Source organism: Camelina sativa, chromosome 19 (assembly GCF_000633955.1).
Source record: "Camelina sativa cultivar DH55 chromosome 19, Cs, whole genome shotgun sequence".
In the NCBI taxonomy this organism is placed as follows: domain Eukaryota; kingdom Viridiplantae; phylum Streptophyta; class Magnoliopsida; order Brassicales; family Brassicaceae; genus Camelina; species Camelina sativa.
Genome location: NC_025703.1, coordinates 16895080 through 16916067, shown reverse-complemented (window position 1 = coordinate 16916067; position 20988 = coordinate 16895080). Strand labels below are relative to the sequence as shown.

Below are 20988 nucleotides of genomic sequence, written 5' to 3'. Positions count from 1 at the left end.
AAAAAAAAAAAAAAAAAAAAGTAGTCAAATACAAATTATCAGATTTTTCAAAAAAAAGAGTAAATGACGATGAAGTAAATAAACTAGATGTGAGTAAGTGAAAAAAAAAAAAACAAAAATCGTAAATTGTAAAAGATCAAAAGGAGAAAAATCTTTGAAAGTGAACCTAAAAATTTAATTTAAAGTCACACTACTCTAGATTTTTAAGAAAAATAACGAATGAAAGGAAGCCAAACTATTCATATGAAGCAAAGATGAGAGATGTAGGCGTATTTGTATATGAGAATCATAAACTGCATTTCTCAGAAGGATGGGCGAGAAAAAGGGATCATGGAGTATTGGCCTCGTGTAACTGTTTAATTAACGTCATTTGAGAATATAAGATTTTACAGCTTTTTTTGTTTAAAAATTTCAGTGGAAATGAGATAATTAAATTCATGTTTCTTTAACATTACTACAACAGTTTAATTGATATGAGCTTGAAAAATTACAAAGCCTAGTTATGTTTTTTATAATCAGTTATGTTTTTTAGTTTTTTTTTTCTAACACATGGTCACTAATTTTTTTTAATTAAATTAAAAAAAAAAATCTATATGACAAAATTTGATTGGCTTGTGCTTTATAAGAAAAATGATAACTCGACGACCGATTTTTAAAACGAAGCTATTAAAAATCAAAAACTGAAGATGAAGCATATTACAAATCGAGTTTTAGTTATAGTATACCTAAAGTCTCGTTTCGTTCGTCATCTTTGCCTAATAAATTGTAATATGGTATTTGACCTAAAAGATACAAAATTTACTTTTATGTTTTAGAATAAGTTAGGGTGAACTTGAATTATGTTTGCCACACCAGTTATATAAGTAAAGCTAAATTATAGTATATATGGATATGATTAGCTTCTCTTTCAATGGAGTCAAATATTGAACAAGAATAATTGTACGTACGTATTGATATATATATTTATATAATACGAAACTACGAATTAACTTATAAGTAACACTCATGTGCTTTGAAAATTGAAAACATCAAGTTCTCCAATCCAGTATATGTGTCTCTTTACTTATAGTTTATAGAAACTTTAATCTAATTGTAGGGAGTGGCAAACCGTGGATATGCTTGATTTGTGAGCAGAATGGAATGTATCTTAATAAAGTTAAGATGGAAACTGAATCAACTGGTTAAGATTTGTAAAATGATCGTGCATGAAATTAAGTGACTTTTAGGCAAACTTGTCCGTTATTAAATTTAGGGTCTATTGATTTTTATTTCGTTTATTAAACAATATGCGACATCGGTTAAGTAAAAACGGGTTAAATTAAACATTAATATGCATCCAAATTCCATATCAGGTTCTAGTACAACCACAGTCATGCAAATAAGTTAGTATATCGTTTTAAAATACTAGACCGAAAGTAAAACTACCCAAAGCCATTATCCTCTTCCTTCCTTGCCTTCATCACGCGAGCTGGTCAGCCACTTAAATCCAGATACTCGGACCATTCTTTTCCTGCGACCATAAAAGGAGGCGTAAGCAAACAACTTTGCTTAGTAGAGCGGTCATCCCGTCTCACTAGGCTCAACTCAATAATCTCAATCCGACATAGGTCTAATTCAATAAAGTCATGCATGTCAAATAACCCATAGTATAGTTGTCCAAATCGTTTAGACCAACTGTAACGCCCCGACCGCCACATCTCAGTGGGCCTCACGTCTTCTCACTAGGCCCGTGAGCTCATCCATATTCGACCGCAGTTTGCTCCGTCCGAGAGGTTTTAAAAACTTGTTACCGTCCATACAAATCACCACATGATCTTTCCCTGTGTTTTGTCCTCACTCGCACAGCTCCGACAGTCACTTCCCGGAAGGTCACCCATCCTGAGACTACTCCAGCTCAAGCACGCTTAACTATGGAGTTCTCTCAGGACCTTTGACCGAAAAGATAAATGCACTTTTGTGACATAGGTGGCCAAATCAATTATTTTAAATCTCTCCGCAAGTCTCTGAAACCGGGGTGTCACACGAACCATCGATTTATTGCAATAAAAACATTAACAAAGACAAGCAAGTAATCAAGACTAAATAAACCATAGGTCAAGAGATCGACCAAAGAACTCGGCCACAGTCACGCACTCACCTTCAATTTCGACCCTAGGTGCTAACTTTCGTCTTTCTCTCGTTCTATACGTGCAGTCCCCGATTCGGTTCTGTTTCAAAACATGGACACATCAACTATCATTACCATCCGATGTTAAGACCGTAAAACTATTGATGGACTAGGGTTGGAGGATCACTTACCGATATCTCCTTCGACTATGACTCTTAAGATATCTCGGTTTATGCTCGATGGATCTCTCTCTTTTTCTCTAGCAGAAGCTTAAGGATGTTTATGCGGTGCTCTCGGTTCACACCCTAAGTTTCCTTCTTTTTCGCAACTATCCTTATCCTACCCGGATTGCCTTTTCCGCAAGTTTTCATTTCTCTCGAGTTTCCTTTTCTGTGAGTCGGTCTAAATCCTTTGCAAGAATTTCCTAGTCCCCGGGCCATCCATCGGCCCATGGTCATATCGATCCACCGGCATGTCCATACCGCACATCATGACCGAGATGTTCCGGACCACTCCATAGGTCATCATCACTTGACCCTCAACCGCTTGTACCAACCCAAAATTATCCCCGGGTTCTTTCTGAAATCCTCCTTTCTCAATCATATCCAGGCTTACAAAACAATGCTAAGAACCGATATCAGAACATCACATGAGTTTCTACACCATCCATGAGTATGGTCCTTACACAATTCCTGCTTGCTAAGAACCTATCCAAATATACACACAATTTTCACCCAAAAATTTCACTAAGGCAAGTGTCGAGACTTACCAGTGATTTGCTGTGAAGTGCTCGCTTCCACCAGCCCATCCGCGATTGAGTACACTCTAGGCATAATCGCTGGGCGCTTCGGCTTTGGCGGCAACGGTAACACCTCGCTTGCCCGTTTCTGTCCCTGCGATCCCAGCTGCGGACAGTTCGGTCGGATATGTCTGGATTGACCACACTGGTAGCATACCCGACTATCATTGCCCTTCTGTGGAAAGCTACTGGCCATATGGTCCTTTCCTCCGCATACAAGACCTGCCCAAGAGGCGTCGACACTACCCCGAATGTCTCTTACGGCAAAATGGACACACTCATGTACCATTCGATGTCCTGCCAGTAGGTTTGCGTTCCACGGTCTGTTTTGGTCCGATACCTGGTTCGGACTTCACTTGCGGTACCAATTGTACCGAGGATCCTTCAGAGTGCTGCTGAGATTCTTCGGCCAGCCCATATTCTAACATGGCTGCCTTCTCAACCAATTCAGCAAGGCTCCCATAGTTACGAATCATGCATTGGTTGCGGACATCTATTCTCATGCCATGCAAGAACTGACGAATCTGAACTTGCTCATCCTCCATCTCATGACCATCGTACCTCTTGAGTCGGTTAAACTCGGTTTGTTACTCGCGCATGGTCCGAGCTTCCTGTCTCAAGTCCAAGAACTCCGATTCAAGGCGGTCAAGAGCCTCTTGCGGAAATTACTTCGCAAGGAACAAGCCACGAAAAGTCTCCCACAAAAAATTTGGGTTGGTCATGCGATTCTCTATGCCCTTCCACCATGCATGGGCCTCCCTGGACAGGTAGTGGATCGCAATTCCTTTCGAGACGACTTCTCCAAGGATGTTTATGCGGTGATCTCTCGAGAGCTTAGGGTTATCAACCTATATATAGGGTCGACCAAACCGCCTTGGGCTTCCCCAAATCAATAAGCCCTATCGCACCCTAAGTTTCCTTCTTTTTCGCAACTATCCTTATTCTACCCGGATTGCCTTTTCCGCGAGTTTCCATTTCTCTCGAGTTTCCTTTTCCATGAGTCGGTCTAAATCCTTCACAAGAATTTTTGAGTCCCCGGGCCATCCATCGGCCCATGGTCATATTGATCCATCCTTGTCCCATCGGCCCGATCCATCATTCACCGATGCGACCATTTACCGACAGTTCATACTTCACTGTCACTTGTAGTGTCACTTACACTAGACACTCTACTATCCCATTTTCATCCAGAAACTTACATGCCTGCATCATCAATCACTGTAAACTTGGGATTCGTTTTCTTCAATTCAAATATCTGTTCACTACTGTCACTTCGGTAGTCTTGAACTCTTCATTCTCATTCGGATCCCCTTAACCTATCGAACACATGGCTAGTGTCAAACTGTACCACCGTTTGTCTCTACGTGCATACCGCTACCCGTACCACATGCATACTGCTACCCTTACCGCATGTGTACTGCTACCCGTACCGCTAACCGTACCACCACACGTACCGCGTGCGTATCGCTGGTTCACCCAGCGCGGGTCGTTACACAAACCCTCAAGGCTGATGTACTTGCAAAAAACAAATTAAAATATTTCCTTAAATATGTCTGATTTCTTATTTGTTTGCTCCAACAAGATCTAATCAAGAAATCTATGTAAATATTGGTACTAAATCTGATCAGATTAGCAAATTGTTCTCTGTCTGTTTCCAAGTTAATAAAGTTTTGTGGAACATTTTGCTTTTTCCGTTTTGAAGAGACTTTTATACATGTTTTCTTACATTTCATTTGAACTAAAATTTTTATATTCAAGTTTATGCTTATTTAACTCCAAGTCTGGGCGAATGGTTTAACAATTACACGAAGGTAGCCATAGAGAAACCAAGTGAGTAGAAATTAGTATCTTTTGTTGAGTCATTGATGCACACAAGGTGTTCATAAGCAAAACTCTTACCATTTACTGAACTAAACAACTATTTTCTTGAATATAGTGTGGCTGGAGTTAATGGTAGTAGTTATGTGGTTGATCTGAGAAGTAAAACTTGAGACTGCAAACAATATGATATTGACAAGTATCTGTGTGTGCATGCTAATGCTGATGCCATGTAAGTAGCAAGGAACATAGGAAATGAGATCCAATTGCATGAGTTGTACAGTAAGTATTATTTGATGGAGCAGTGGGCACTAGAATATTCAAGGACGATATATCCAGTTCCTATTATTTCAATGTAGATGGTTCTTGATGGTGTACTTGGTAAGATTGTTCTTCCGAAGTTTTATGTCATAAAAAGAGGAAGAAAACCAACAAAAAAAATTATATCAACCGGAGAACATGGACGCAGGAAAAAAACATTCGAAGAGGAGTTGGTTTGATAGTGAGGGTTTTCGGGCATAATTGTTTTTTATATAATATAATGTTTGGACAACTAAGTAAAACTTGTTTTCTTTATGGTACAACTTGAACAAATTGAATTTGTTATCTATTATATTACACGCGGTGATTTGTTTATAAATTAGTAGCAAATTTAATATAAACCTTACTTAAAAAAATAGAATTTTTTTTAAAAAATAAGTACATTGTTGCATAAATTAAAATAATTTACAATAATATACAATTTTGTTTACAATTTTGATACTTGTAGAAAACTATCCACAAACAAATATAATAATAATACATGAATAATTGTAATGAAAAAATTTCATTATTGTTATAACAAGAGGTTTAGAGAATTATTTTCATGTATTATTCATCTGTTGTATAGGATACAACATATATATAAGATACAATATTAAGGTTTAGGGTTTATACATGGGCCGATAATGGGCATCCATACAACAATATAATCATTCATAACACTCCCCTTTGGATGACCATTATAAAAATGTAGTCCCAAATGCGCATAAGAGATGCTGCCTCGTTAAAAACCTTACCTGGAAAACCCAATGGGAAAAACCATGGTTAAGGGAAAAAAGTGCAGCGCGCTTTTACTCCCCCTCTTGAGTACATCACTTAAAATCTTTAAGATGATCGAACCAATATGATGAAGTAGTTTCTTGAAAGTAGTGGTTGGAAACGCCTTGGTAATGGTTCGCCAAATCTTCACTTGAACAAATTTGTAGGACATGTATATCACCGTACATCACCATTCTTCTACAGGATATTGTCTCTGAAATGACACATCTTGATCATTATTTTTCGTCTCTCACGATCTCATCAATGTATGTCAAAGACTTTGAAGATGATAGTCTTTCACCATTAGAATCATAATATTCCTCTCAAGACGTTTATCTTTTGCGTGTTCTTTGTTGTCTCGTTAAAAACTTTTCATGGAAAAACTCAAATGGGATAAAAACCATGATAAGGGAAAAGAGTACAACCGCGCTTATGATCATATATCTCCCCCTGAAAGCATCATCTTCAGGTTATTATGATCATATATATCATCTCTTCTGAACTGTTATAAACAGAGCTTTAGTGTACAAAAGCACACAATCCTAAGATTTTTAAATCCATTATAAGATCCATAAGATCAACAACAATGTCTATACCCAGGATTCTCACCTAGAGATAAACTCTCATCATTTTCTCCCCAAAGTTGTCAAATGTCTACAAAACTTTTCTCGCTTTGACAACGTTCTTGAGGGCTATAAAATATTCCTTCTAGCAATATAATCACTTTAAGAGATAGACTGAAACAAATCTTGTTCTTACTGTCAAAATCATAAGGGATCTAGAATAGTTGCTTCCACCAGATCTCTCATAAGTATTTTCTGAGAATCATTGTACTACTTCATGTTCTTTAATTCTCATACAGATCCACTTATGTCCCATTTATTTTACACTTTCAAGTGTAAGGACTACATGTCCAAATATTATCTCTTCAAGAGAGTTGAACTATTTCATAGCTATTTCTTTCAATGATTAACCAATCATTCTTTGTGTACACTTTTCAATAGAACTTTTTCTATTAGCCACGGTTTATGATCCTCGATTTTCATGAATAACAACATCAACTGCAACACTGCATGCAAACATATTACAACGTCGATTTGCTTATTGGTTCCTTTTCTTTCGAGACATGACTCAACTTGTTGAGATTTCTTTGCATTATGATTCTCAGGTACCTGAATCTCTTTCTTACTCATGTCTACATCTCTTCTCGAGATTTCCCGTAACTCTTTGCTTCCTTGGTGCCGTATTATTTTATGCTCCTTTTCTTTTCCGAGGATGCTTATATTTGGAACCATAAGTCTATCACAGTTCATGTGATCTTTAGACTTATACTAGCAGTTGATCTTATCCTTCTAGGACATTAATTGGAGCACAACTGGTATATGTGACTTTGTCACTAAAGGTCAGAAAATGCCTTCTAGCATATTTGCTAAACATTGCAAATAAATTGTTTTTTTCAATTTCTAGCGCACATTTCAAAGTACGAGGATCCAGATAATTTTTCCCAATATATTTATTTCCCTCTGTTTATTTTCTCCCCCTCATGTTGGAAAAACTGACTCACTGAAACAGTCTCTGAATCTCGAGATTATCAATCATCAAGAGAGATTTATATCCAACATAATTCAAACATTCATTCAAATCCCATTTTTACCATTCTGGTGGAGTAACTCAATATGTATAACACATTTAGATGGAATATCTCTGGTTTCTGACCCAAACCAGTTGTACTGGGGAGTACTCATAATAATTTGTTGGTCCGATGCGAACTTATTGACATATAGAGTCATTTTTGTCAATCACATAGCATGGTTTCACCACCATTGTCAATTAACCAAATACTCTTGCAAACTCGAATATATGGTGGATGATCAGTCCACAATATCTCTTTGTATACATACCAGAAAATTGACACTATCCAAATTCATTGAGTCGGTAAAAAAACCATTTAATTGGCTTGCTTTGTAAAGCAGCACACATAAGAAATCACTAGGAAAACTCTTTTGGTTCTCTAATAAATCTTTTCAGAAATTTCTGATTATTCTTTCGTATCACTACTGAACCGGAATGGCTTAACCGGTCATGCAAAACAGTGAGATTTTCACAAAGCATTTTATCTGCATGTAATCTCTAAAATACTTTTATTGTCTTGGGTAATACTTATGATTTCAAAGTATTTTCTTTGCATATTGTCTCAACATGATTACTTTTCAAATCCTCAAGATTTGCTTTTTAATATGAGTGATTAAACTCATTTTGGGTGTGAACATAATCTTATATTTGTTCCATCACCTCTGTATGTGGGATTCATGAATTCTCCCCCTCAAGATGATGACACTTCATGTCTATCAATCTCGATTTGAATTCCACTTTGTAATCAATAACATTCTCAAATTGGGTAATGTATTAGAGCAAGATTATCGGTAGTATCATAATTGGAGTCTCTTAAACACTGTTTGGTTTTTTATAAATTAATTGTGTATTGTTTTGAATATAAGAACCCATGATCTCTTAGTTAAATTTATCTCCTCCAATAGTAGGTTCTAATTTTGGGTCTTTTATTTTTGAAAATATTGTTTTTTGAAATTTAAAAATTTTAAATAGAATAGAAGTGATATAAATGTGTAAACATTTCAGATTTTATAAAAATAGAAAATATTGCATTTAATTAATTTTTAACAAAGAACTGCTTCTTGTTCTAATGGCATTCTTCTTGTGTTGGCCTTTAGAAAGATATAACATTCATCAATTAGCTACATTTTTTTTATATTGACAATCAATTTACTATATACTGCAAGTAATTTATATCAACATTAAGACAAAATATCAAAGCTTCGATTTCAACAAACAAAAAACAAAAGAATCTGCTGTTATTATCCAAGTGGAAGGATGAAAACAGAGAGCTCACACAATCGTTTCATACAAAAAGAAACTCCATCCAATGAAGCTATACTTGTGATCACATTCACACGTCATCGTCTCTATTATGATGCTCCAGGAGCAATTGTTCTAACTCTTCCCTGCGTCTGGCTATCTCCTGCAACAACAGTCAATGATTCAGTGGCTTCAACCTTCTTCTGTGACAACATAAGGAACTTGATCCAGCTCTCTGAAGACAGATTTAGCTTTCCTGCAATAGCTGTTGACCAAGACACAAGGATGCAAAAGAAAAGTAGAGATGGCCATTTATAGGTACATGATATCTCTCTCTCAAAAAGGGCCAAAGGAAAAGCAAAGAGAACAAGAACACAACACATTACGGAACCTGAATCTCTTGAACAAAATCCAAATTGATTTGAACATATGCCCTATATAAATGTAGCTCAACAACCATACCATTTGTAAACAGTAGATAATAAAGTTTTGTCATAGAGATCCCAATCCACCGAATATAATTAAAGAGAAAAAAGCAAAGGCATGAAGTTAAGTTCATTGGATTCATCAAGTCAGAGACAGACTCATATACGTATTGTGAAGATTACTCAGTCAAGAAAGTCTACTACAATGAGCCTTCACTCAAGTTTCAATTAATAAGATCTAAACAAACAAAAACAGCCAAGATCCAATTTTTATGCAAATCCAGAGTGATCATTGATTAGAAATGGCCAAAGAGAGATAGAGAGACATACGGGCAGTAGGATTTGGAGAAGATGACGATCTTGTGGGAAGAGATGGTCTTCTGAACAAACTCGGCTTCCGATGATGAAGCAGAAGAGGACACCATGGAAATGGCTGTAACAAGTGTGACGAACAACATTACCATCAAGATAGATCTAAGCATTGTCATGGTCTCGTTAAGCCTCTCTCTGTACTCAGAAAATTCCTGTTTCTTCTGCATATTCAATTGAATCCGTAGAGACACCTCCTTGGAGAACAAATTAACACTCAAATCAAAGACCAAAGAGAATCAAAACAGAATACATAAGATTTATTTGATTAAGAATCTGGAGTTTGTGGCATCAAGAAGATTTATTTGATTAAGAATCTGAGAAACTTACCTTGTGATTCCAATTGATTCAATCTCTTCCGATTATTTCGACTCCAACTTGAAATCGCATCCATCTCCAAATCTCCAACTATGGCTTCAACCTTCTCCTGATTCCAAATCCATCGATTACATATCACACGGCGTTTCGGGAATTCGATCGCGAGAGAGAGAGAGGGGAAAATAAATAAAATCGAGCTTCTCAGTTTTTTTTTTCCTTTGTATTATTCTTTCGACCAACAGCAACCCGACACATATCGTCTCTTAAACCACAGTCGGGTATACTATATTAGAGGCGCCTTGAATTTTTTCTTTTGTTCTGATTTCTGTTTTTTGAGTGAAAACACTAAGAACTCATGTATGATACTACCGATGGAGAAGGTCTTATGTATCTTAGACCCTTTTAACTTTGAAACTAATTGGGAGATTATAACACATAATTATCAAATTATGTTTCAACAATAGTATATATACTTTTCAAGAACTTTCAATATTTTTTTTTTCTCTTTTTTTTTCTACTACTTCTTAATATTGTAGTAGAATAGTGGAAATTATCTCACACTATTTTCTTTCATCATCATCATATATTGATGAGATAAGTACCTCATGTACTTTTTTTTTGTCAAACAAGTACCTCATGTACTTATTATTCATTTATAGTGGAGATACTAGTCGACTTAATCACGACCTTATATATATATCATACCCACATTTATAACCACTTTTATAGCAACTTTCTTATAATTGATGTGTCATTTTCTTTTTTCTTTGGATAAAGTCATATTCACTTCAATGAATAGACCAAGCCAATAGGATATGATTTATATCAACATCTCATAATTTTACACAGTCACAAAAAAATGAGATTATAATATTTTTTAAAAAATATTTTTCACTATATTGTGTCTTACATGACAACAATATTTTGTGACAAGTAGAATATATTTTCTCTAATATATTTCTATAAATGATATTATTTTCTATTATATAATTGGAATAAGTTGATCTGTATTCTTTTAAATACTTTTAATCATTTACTTTCTTTAGATTATTCTAAAGAACTAGTGAATTTTTATAGTCATATACATAGACTTAAACCTCCCCATATAAGTGATGCCAAGTAAAAAGATCAATAATCATTATTTAGTAATTTGTTACTAAATTTTCAATGTATTCACCAAAGAAAGTTGGAGACATGATTTAAAATATTTCATTATGATATTAGATCTAATTTTGATTAGATTTAAATTTGTGATTAAATAAATAAAGTAATTCATAAACATTATATCAATCATGTAAATGAATGTTAAATAAGTATTAAGCATCGTTTCTTTATATTTTCTTTTTGAAAAGTTAAATGAATAAATCTATCTACATATATATTTTCTGTTTAAAACGTTTTATAAAATCATTTATCTATATATATATATAAGTTTTAATCAGTTATCAATAAATATAGTTTTTTTTATAAAACATTAGCTAATAAAGCATATCATGCTTATTTATTTGCTAATTTATAAAATATATAAAAGAATACTTATCTCGATGGAGATACGTCATCGGAATTCTGTAACGGAAACATCTTTGACTAATGATAGTTTTCTTGATCCTTTATATTGAATCCTTCGTTTCAAAACAATAAGAAACTTTTAGCCAAGTATAACAAAACAACGAATAATGAATTTGATTGCTATGGCTATTACCATATCACTTAGATCTAAAGAAGTTATTCATAATCATATATAAATCATACGGTTTATAAATCTCGATCATAAATCAATATATAAAAATCATGTGACAATGAAGCACTAGGCATCATAACTCAAACTAACGATCGCTAAACAACCTCAAACCAACGATTTACCAAATCAAAACACTAAAAACAGTGTAGCAGTTAACGCGTAGCATATGCAACATTATGTTCAATAATATGCAGTCAATCAAAATATGTTTTTAATTTGAAACAATAAATAAAAACGATGCTTAATAATATAGCAACTGAGATCGAACAATAAAGCATAATTAATTATGTACAGTTCTAGTCTTCTATGACATGTCCAACTAAGAGGAAGTCATATCGATAATTATAAACTAGCAGATGGACCTCCACAATAAACTAAGCATGAGTATGATTATATATATACATATATATGATATACTAGATCGACAATTATAAACCATGTGTCGATCAAAAACAATAAACAAAATAAGATATGAGCCAATCGATAAAGAACAAGGTTACTTATCTTGATGGAAACATCATTACTCATACGAACTCAGGGAAAAAGACACCATCGACGAATGATTATTTGCTTGGTTCACCAACTCATGTTGCAACAGCAAATTCTCGATGGAAACTATTAGAGAAGTTGGTGACGTTGGAGAAAGAGAAACGGTGACGGCTGCTCAAAAGTCTCGATGGCTAGGGGTTTTTTTTCTTAAACGGTTAGGGTTTAGAGCTGATAACGTGTTATAACAAGAGATTTAAGGAAATTATTCTCATGTATTATTCATCTGTTGTATAGGACATATATATAAGATACAATATTAGAGTTTAGGGTTTATACTAATGGGTCGATAATAGGCATCCATACAATAATATAATCATTCATAACAATTATAGAATTGATTGTATTCTAATTTTATCATGAAAGACCTTATACTTTAAAAATTACATTGTCATTGTAAATTACATATAATTACAAAAGCTAAGAAAATATATTTTTTTAAAACATATGATTGCATGTACATGTGCCATATATACCTTAATTAACTAAAACCATCTGTACAACTAAAATTATTTAGTTTTAATCAAGGTATGACTAAAAATATATAGAAAAATCATAAGTGTACAACTTGCCACGATGGGTACAATTTCAAAACTAGAAACAATTTGTGCATTTTGACGGCTACACATGTACAATTTGGTGGCCGGACAAGAACACATGAGGATCACGTGTTTGTTGTGTGAAACCAAATTTTAAATTTTTTAAAATTTTCAATTCTGCAATTGGAGGGAGAAAGAAAGAATCGGAAGTGTGGGCTCCCATACTATTTTTTAAAAAAGAATTCAAAAGAAAAACGAAAAAAAAAATCCTCTCCTCCTCTCTCCTAGTTTTAAGGTTTGCGATATCTGAGGAGCTGGATCATCAAATTTTTTTGAAATGAGCTGCGACTCTGGAGCATCGGGGATCTTATGTGGTAATTCCTCTAACCGAGTAAGATTTCGTGGCAAAAAATTGTCATTGTGGCTCGACAATTGTTGAGATAATATCTTGATCAACTCTAAACCTCTTTCACTACTACCGTTGTGCGTATGCAGCACAAAGAATGGTAAGCACACTATAAATTTTTTTGGATTATCAATTTTTCCAATTAATTCACCAGCTGCTGTTTTTGCAGTTTCTGAATGTAGCTTGTGAACGATACCCATGTCTTTAAATGGGTTGTTGAAGCACTGGTGGATAAGGTATAACAATTGGATTTTCAAGTGGGTGTTCTCTAAGAAGAAGTTAGTCTGATGAAGATGGATAGGATGAGAGATATGAAGGAAATTAGGAAAACGTGTCTACTCGTTTTCTGTGGATGTTTGCGAATTGTAGGTTTTGGAATATAGTACAACTAAGTAAAACTTGTTTTTTGTTCTGGTACAACTAAGTGAATACTTGTTGGTACAATATCTGGTTGTAATTTGTATCTTGTCCTATCTTTGCCCAAGTTGTTCCTTCTAAGACCCAAGTTGCATGTATCATCTCACTCTCAGGTTGTACCTTATCCTTCACATATAATTCCACATATTTGACCCTAGCATCAAGGACATAAAATTTGTTAGTGCTATCCTTAAACCCTTTGTTCACCCAATCTTCTAGCTGAAGCAAGCTTGCTGCAAGTTGTAACAAATTCTCCAGCGCCACATCAACCAGATTCACATTCTTCGGGTTCACATCATCTTGATCCACACCAACATCATCCTGACTAACATCATCAGGATCCACATCATCCCCCAGTTATACGAAGTTATACATTTAAAAATCTAATATTTACCTCCAAAGGAATTATGAAACTAGGAAAGACCCACCGTGTATCCACATCTCCACCAAAGTGGCCCATCAAACGAAAGATGTCTTTCATGTTCTCATCAAATGTCAATCGACCACAAGGGAAGATTTTACACATATCATGATCATCCACGACTCTAAGAAAGAAAGGCCATAGAGGTTGCTTTCTTCCCTTCTTTTTTCTCCCCTATGATGACGCTATATAAGCAATACAATACTGCCATCTTCAAACGATCTGTAGAAAGTTTCCTCATTGATAGTAGCTTCGCTTTAACATCTTCATATTTTATTTTTGATCCAACCTCAAAAGTACCTCCCAACAAAGTTTAAACTGCCCAAACTTTCCTTGAAACATGGATACTGATGACAATATGACCCAGAAATAATTGTCATTTCTCTGAGAGGATACCAGATGGGTACACCATTGACCATGAACCAACATTTATTTTTCTTCTCCAAACGCGCCATGCGAATCAAGAGCATCCACATACCCATCAACTTATGATTGGAGTCTTTGGGCATATGGAAGAAATGTTTGAATTGTGGATGCAATAGAAACCAATCCAACTCGTCTTGTTGAAGATGACTTCCCAATAAATTCATCGCCTTTGAATTATAACACATTCCAGATAACTTGAAAGACTTTCTATACTCGGTGTACTCGAAGTACTTATTCAGAGGTTGCATTACTTCGACATCGTTCTCAGATTCCTGTAAAACACATATCTAGTTATACCAAGTTTTACTAAGTTATGCTTTTTAATAAATGAATTTCACAAAAACATAGTTATATCAGTTTCTACTGAATTGTTCAAAGTTTAGATACATATCGATGAATCCCTATCATTTGACTCAGTTTTATCTCAATTACCTTCATAATCATCTCCACGAGTCTCTTCTTCTTCTACGATTGTATCTGTTCGGTTCGATGGTCCAACAAAGCTTGGGTTCTTTGTATGCACTATTGCGATTCTTGCACAAACAAAAAAAAAGAGAACAAACCCAATTAACAATTCCACTCTAATTCTAACCTACTTATCCAACATTCAATTCCATAACAAAATCGACAAAATCAGTTTACCCAACATTCATTTGTATTTAACATAAAACTGAAAAAACATAAACAGACTTCAACTTACCCAGACTCGAGTTATCCTTAGTTGTAAACTTGTACTAACACTGGAAGGTGAAGAATAATTTTATACTCGATTTTCGGGAAAGATTAAAAGAGGAAAAGGGCGAGATCCTAATTGGGTGGATTTAGGTGGGTGGTGGTGGGATATGTAATTCTTTAGCCACACATTTTCGATTTTAAAAAACTATAAAATAAAATCAGTTTTAGTCAAAGGAGAAAGTAGAATATCTTTTTGGGTCAAAGGTATTGGAGATTTTGGTCCCTTATTCTTCCACCTTCGTATAAGCAGGGTGTTCTAGGCACATGATAAAGATCTTACATCCCACCATCTCGACGGCCTCGCCTATTGCCACGACCTCTTTGACTCCTGTCACAACCACCATCTATACGTTCAGTGTTTCTGCCACCGCCTCCACGTTCCGTGTCGCTACCTCCTTGGTCCGGCTCATACTTAGTTTCATCTGCTTCTATGGAAGGAATCTCCCTAGCATATATGTTCACACCTCCCGTTCTTATAGGAAAACTTTTGAGTCCACAACTTGGTTTCCAACATCTGTTAATATGAAAATGAAAACCAGTTAACTTAACCATACACATAAAGAAGCAAATTAAAAATATGATCCTATAACCATGTTTTGAGTCATCCACGGGCGCAACCACATTGGGAAGGAAAACAGCCGCCAACAAAAGAAACAACACTGCGAAAGCTCTCGTATTCATCTTGATAATTTTTTCTACTAATTTACGAAGCTTCACACTCGCTTATCTTGATATATAGTTGCACCATATCCATGACGTAACAAACAAGTGTTTGTTTAGTTGTTTGGTATATATACAATGAATAAGTAATTAATAGACGTTAGTTGGCAGGTGAAAGTCAAGTTGGCTGATCGAGTAAAACAAAAACAAAAAACAAAACAGAGGGACATTTTTTCTTCTAATATTAATAATCAAACTTCCAAATGGGCCTGGGCCGTGGCCTTTAAAATTTTGGATCCAAGTACAAATTTAGGGTTTACAGCAACAAAACAGAGCAAGTCATCGGCAAGAGGATCAAATCCTGTTGACCAGTGGAAGCAGCGAGTGAGCTCACCAATTCCGGTTGATTCAACGGCCACAACTTCGCGGCAGCAATGATAGGATCCCGACCATCGATAGAAGAATCCAATTTATGTCGTTAATCGTGTTCCAACAAGCCACCTGATCAGCTACAACCCTTCTGGTGTACGCAACTTCTAACAACCGACATCAACGTTGAATCGCTGCAAATGAGCAATTTGCTACATAACCAAATCAATAATTTGATTAAAATATAGCATCATATTAAAAAAATAGATGAATAGGATGAAAAATAGGCAAAATTACTCTTTTCATGTTTTGATGGTAATGGTGGTAGTAGAAAGTAGTCGTGGCTGGCTACCAGAGGTGGTGGTTGGAAGAGGTGGCCGAAGGACAGCGACCAGAGGGGAAAGTGGCTGGAGATGGTGGTAGTGGTGGTAGTAGTAGAAGGGTAGAGATGGTGGTGGTAGGAATAGAATAGTATATATTATAATTTATATAGAGAATATCTTCTTACTATTAATTTGAAAATACAATTTGTAAATTAACCTTTTATTTGTATTTACATAACTAAACCATTGTCATTTGAATAAATATCAAAATTTGAAATTATAATTTGTAATATCCAAAAAATATACATAGAAATTAATATCAATAATTTAAATATTATTGATATTTTTAATTTTGTAAATTTTTTAAATTCTTGTGGATTATGTTATAGAACGGGTTAGAGTTTACATAAATATGATTATTTATTTTTGTACGGATTTGTCTACTAAAATATTTTAATTTGTTATCAAATTAGACAACAAGAAATATTATGCCAATCCTTACCGCTATCAAAAAAAAAAAAAGTACAATCCATCTAAAATTATAAAATCTATATTTTGGCTGAACTGTACTTTCAAAGACATAGAAGTACTTTAGATAGACATAGAAGTATTTTAGACCACCTCTATCTATTAGAACCTCTTAAACCATCTCCAATTCACCTTTATTTTTATTTTTATATTTTGTTTTAGAGTAAAAATTATTCTAATCCATCTCTATATCCACATTTAAAATAGAAATTACTATCTTTTTGCTCCATATATACAGGATTTTTTATTTTTCCTGTATAATAAAGTCAAAATTTTTTAATTACAAACTAGTCCTTTAACTTTTAATTTTATTATGATTTATGATAAAAATCAATAAAACAAATATTTTTGATAGTTAATAATATAATTTTATATTCATTATAAATATTGTTTTAGGTTTTAAAATTTTATAATTGGAACCAAATTAAATAAATAAAAAAGTTTCTTTTAAAATTTAATTGTAAAATTTTTATTTATATAATGATTCTTTAAGTAAATGGGTTAATTTTCAATTTTTATTAATAAAAATTTATAAATAAATGGGTTAATTTGCAACTTTTTTAAGCAAAAAAATACTAATACTAAAATAAAAATTGGAAGATTTTTTTTAAGAATATTTGAAAAAGGACAATTCTTGGGGTGAACCTCTTTTATTCATCTCTTTAAATTAAGGAAACAAATCTTAATTAAGGAAATAAATTCTGTAGATCAATCAATTTTAAAATTGTAAATTTTAATATTATATTACAGATTTAATTATCACATCTAAACTCTAACTACTTTTTATAAACTCAAACCGACGTATAATTTTGTTTAATTGTAAAATCTAAATCCTAACCACTCTTTTATATACCCAAACCGACATATAATTTTGTTTAACTGTAAAATCTAAACTCTAACCACTCTTTTGTAAACCCAAATCGACATATAATTTTGTTTAATTGTAAAATCTAAACCCTAACCACTCTATTGTAAACCCAAACCAATATATAATTTCCTTTAATTGTAAAATCTAAATCCTAACCACTTTTTTGTAAGCTTAAACCAATATATAATTTTGTTTAATTATAAAATCTAAATTCTAACTATTATTTTATAAACCCAAACTGACATATAATTTTAAAAATTATAAATTTAAATCATAATCCTTTATTATAAACCCAAACCGACCTAATTTCCTTAATAAAAGATCGACATAATTTGTTTCTTTAATTTGTTTTATCATTTTATTTTAATTTTGATTTATTTTTAAAAATATAATATAACATGACATATTGTTGTATTCTAATTGGTTAAGTAAGAGGAGGTGAATGAGAGTTGTTCACCCATAGGAGTAAACCCAATAAATTTTCTTTGAAAAAAGACAATTCTTCTTATTCACCCCCTCTCAATTATGGAAACAAATTTTTAATTAAAGAAACAAATTCTGTATATTAATTCATTTTAAAATTATTAATTCTAAACATTATATTGTAGTTTTTAATTATAACATCTAAACCGAAGTCACTTTTTTATAAACACAAAGTGAAATACAATTTTATTTAATTATGAAATCTAAACCTTAACCATTCTTTTGTGAACTCAAACTGACATATAATTTCGTTTGATTATAAAATCTAAACCCTAACCACTCTTTTGTAAACCCAAACTGACATATAATTTCTTTTAATTATAACATCTAAACCCTAACCACTCTTTTGTAAACCCAAACCGACATATAATTTTGTTTAGTTGTAAAATTTAACCCTAATTATCTTTTATAAACCTAAACCGATATATTTTCTTTAATAAAAACCTTTACAGAATTTGTTTCCGTAATTTGTTTTGTCTTTTTTTTTTTTATTTATTTTATATATACGATATGATATGGCGTTTTTTTTTGTATTTTGATTAGTGAATTTTGAAAGAGTGAACCCAATAATTTTTCTTTGAAAAAATAGAAGAATACTTGAACTAAAAAGGAAAAAAAGCTTAAAAATATCTCATCTAGTTTATATTTGGACAAATAATACTCCATCTTTTTTGGTTGGAAAAATAATACCTCATTTAATTAATCAATATTGATTAATACCTCAACGTCTAAGTGTTGTAAGTTTCATACCTAGCACGTGTATAATTATTTGAGAATTACAATTTTGACCTTAAAAACAAAGTTTAATAGTATATTTATTTTAGATAAAAGAGATAAAACATAAAACAAAAAAAAACAAAAAAAACAAAAAACCACGCTGAGAGCGTCGTCTTCTTCGTTGTGCTTCTTCTCTAAGAACCTGCTGTGTAGATTTGTGTTCATTTTCTTCACCAAAACGAAAAATCCTAACTAGATTTCATAAAAATTCTCCATGGGTTTGTTTTCTCTTTCAGTTTGAAGAGGAAAGATACATAAACACGATGTCGGAAACTGAAATTTTAGATCTAACAAGTAGACATAAAACAGAAGATAAATATATATGATTGTAGGTATATAGCGATTTGCCCAATTTGAGTTCGGTTTTGTTGTATGGGTATGCCCAATTTTCCCAAAGCTTAAATCTTTGTTAATGTTATTGTCGGTGGTTCTTAATGGAAACAAATCATGAAAATAAAAATTTCTGGGTTTTTGTTTCAGCTTGTGACGGTGATAATTCTGGCAACCTGCGAGTTAGAGTCAAGCCTCTTCACCTTCACCATCATCAAAGAATCGTGACCAGAGGAGAAAACGTGTATAAGACCTAGCTCTCGTCCTCATAAGCTACCATCGCCGAGTCAGCCACTTCCGATGTGGTCTCCACCGAGTCAAATATTTTTTTTCCTTTTTTATTTTTTTTTCGATTTTACTTTTTTCTATTTTATTTAAAACAGAAAATTATCTTTAAGGTCAAAATTGTAATTCTCAAATAATAATACACGTGCTAGGATATGAAACTTACAACATTTAGAAGTTGAGGTATTAATCAACATCGATTAATTAAACGTATAATTTTTCCAACCAAAAAAAATGGAGTATTATTTGTTTAAATAAAAAATAGATGTGGTATTTTTAAACTTTTTTTCCGAAGTAAAAATCATCTCTATTTTAAAACTGAAAATAAGAAATACATTGAAAATAGTTTTAAAGTTTTTTTAAAAGTAAAACAAATAATATGATAATTTATATATTAGCTACTTTTAGTAATTGAACTAGTAAATGGATGTCAAAAACAATCTCTTAAACGAGAACCCGAATCTATTTTTTTTTTTTTTACTTTATATATTTTGTAATATTCTTTTAGAAAAGAGTAGCTAAGTTAGATACCGTGAATGGTGTTCCTCTTCGCTTTACGTCATATTAATTTCAATAATACAAAACATTTGTAATCTGTACAAAAATAATTTTCTAAAAAAGCATATACAGTCGTGTTTTTCATTGTTATATTCCATAATATGTATATATATTAAAAATAAAATAAAAATGACATCTTTAATTGCGTATTTTTGTAAAATATCTTTTAATTTTTCTTTTGAAAAATAAGAAATATAATCTATTCTCGGATCTTTTTATCGTAACATTTTGTGCATATCTTTTCATTTTAGAATTTTTTTAAAAAATCAAAAAAAATCATTTTGTTGTCTCGTTTGTTACCTTTCAAAAAATATTTTTTAAAAGTAAATTTTGAAAAATGAAAATGTCACCTACATTCGACTATTTTCATAGTAATATTTTTGTAAATGGCTTATACGCTTGTGTCTATAAAGTTAAATATTTATTTAGTATTGAGACTTTTACAAACAGTTATATTTATTCAAATGTTCATATCCTTTAAGCTGTATATATGGTTTGAAAACAACTAAACTTTTGTTTTTTTACAAAAGAAACATTTGTTTTACGCTGAATCAAGATAATTTAAAATTCATTATGCAACGTTATTCTATACTCTCTAATTCTTTATTAACATACATCATTTTAAGTTTGAAATTAATCCACTAATTATTTATCTAATTAAAGATTTTTGGATTGACTATAATAATATAGAACATTTTTCTATAAAATTCTATTGAAGATGCACCGGTTCCTTTCCCAGTTTTGGTTGAATTATACTTCAAAAAAAAAAAAAAAAAAAAAAAAAAA

At 32.7% G+C, this 20988-nt stretch overlaps 1 protein-coding gene and 1 long non-coding RNA gene across 7 annotated transcripts; both read right to left on the bottom strand.

Moving 5' to 3' along the window:
- Positions 8848 to 9990, bottom strand: LOC104766555 (glutaredoxin-C4-like). Of its 3 annotated transcripts, none has more exons than XR_764062.2 (3): positions 9803 to 9990; positions 9434 to 9669; positions 8848 to 8943 (listed from the first exon to the last, which is right to left on the bottom strand). XR_764062.2 is itself a non-coding variant. In XM_010490468.2 (2 exons), the coding sequence occupies exons 1-2, from the start codon at positions 9640 to 9642 to the stop codon at positions 8871 to 8873; spliced, it is 282 nt and encodes a 93-aa protein (XP_010488770.1). In that variant the 5' UTR covers positions 9643 to 9769; the 3' UTR covers positions 8848 to 8870. The 3 variants fall into 3 exon arrangements, 1 of the variants encoding a protein (XP_010488770.1); XR_764063.2 differs by having other exon boundaries at positions 9434 to 9666; XM_010490468.2 differs by lacking the exon at positions 9803 to 9990 and having other exon boundaries at positions 9434 to 9769.
- Positions 13393 to 15757, bottom strand: LOC104766554. 4 transcript variants are annotated; one of them, XR_764060.2, is made up of 3 exons: positions 14719 to 15757; positions 13834 to 14558; positions 13393 to 13764 (listed from the first exon to the last, which is right to left on the bottom strand). It is a non-coding gene; the product is annotated as an uncharacterized LOC104766554 (long non-coding RNA). The 4 variants fall into 4 exon arrangements; XR_764059.2 differs by having other exon boundaries at positions 13393 to 13760; XR_764061.2 differs by having other exon boundaries at positions 13393 to 14558; positions 14719 to 14819; positions 14987 to 15757.

Excerpts from the sequence above, each read along its gene's own strand:
- LOC104766555 (XM_010490468.2), bottom strand. The coding sequence starts at position 9,642 with ATGCAGAAGAAACAGGAATTTTCTGAGTACAGAGAGAGGCTTAACGAG. Across the intron at positions 8,944-9,433 it reads TTCTCCAAATCCTACTGCCC|CTATTGCAGGAAAGCTAAAT; the intron begins GTATGTCTCTCT and ends CTTGGTCAACAG.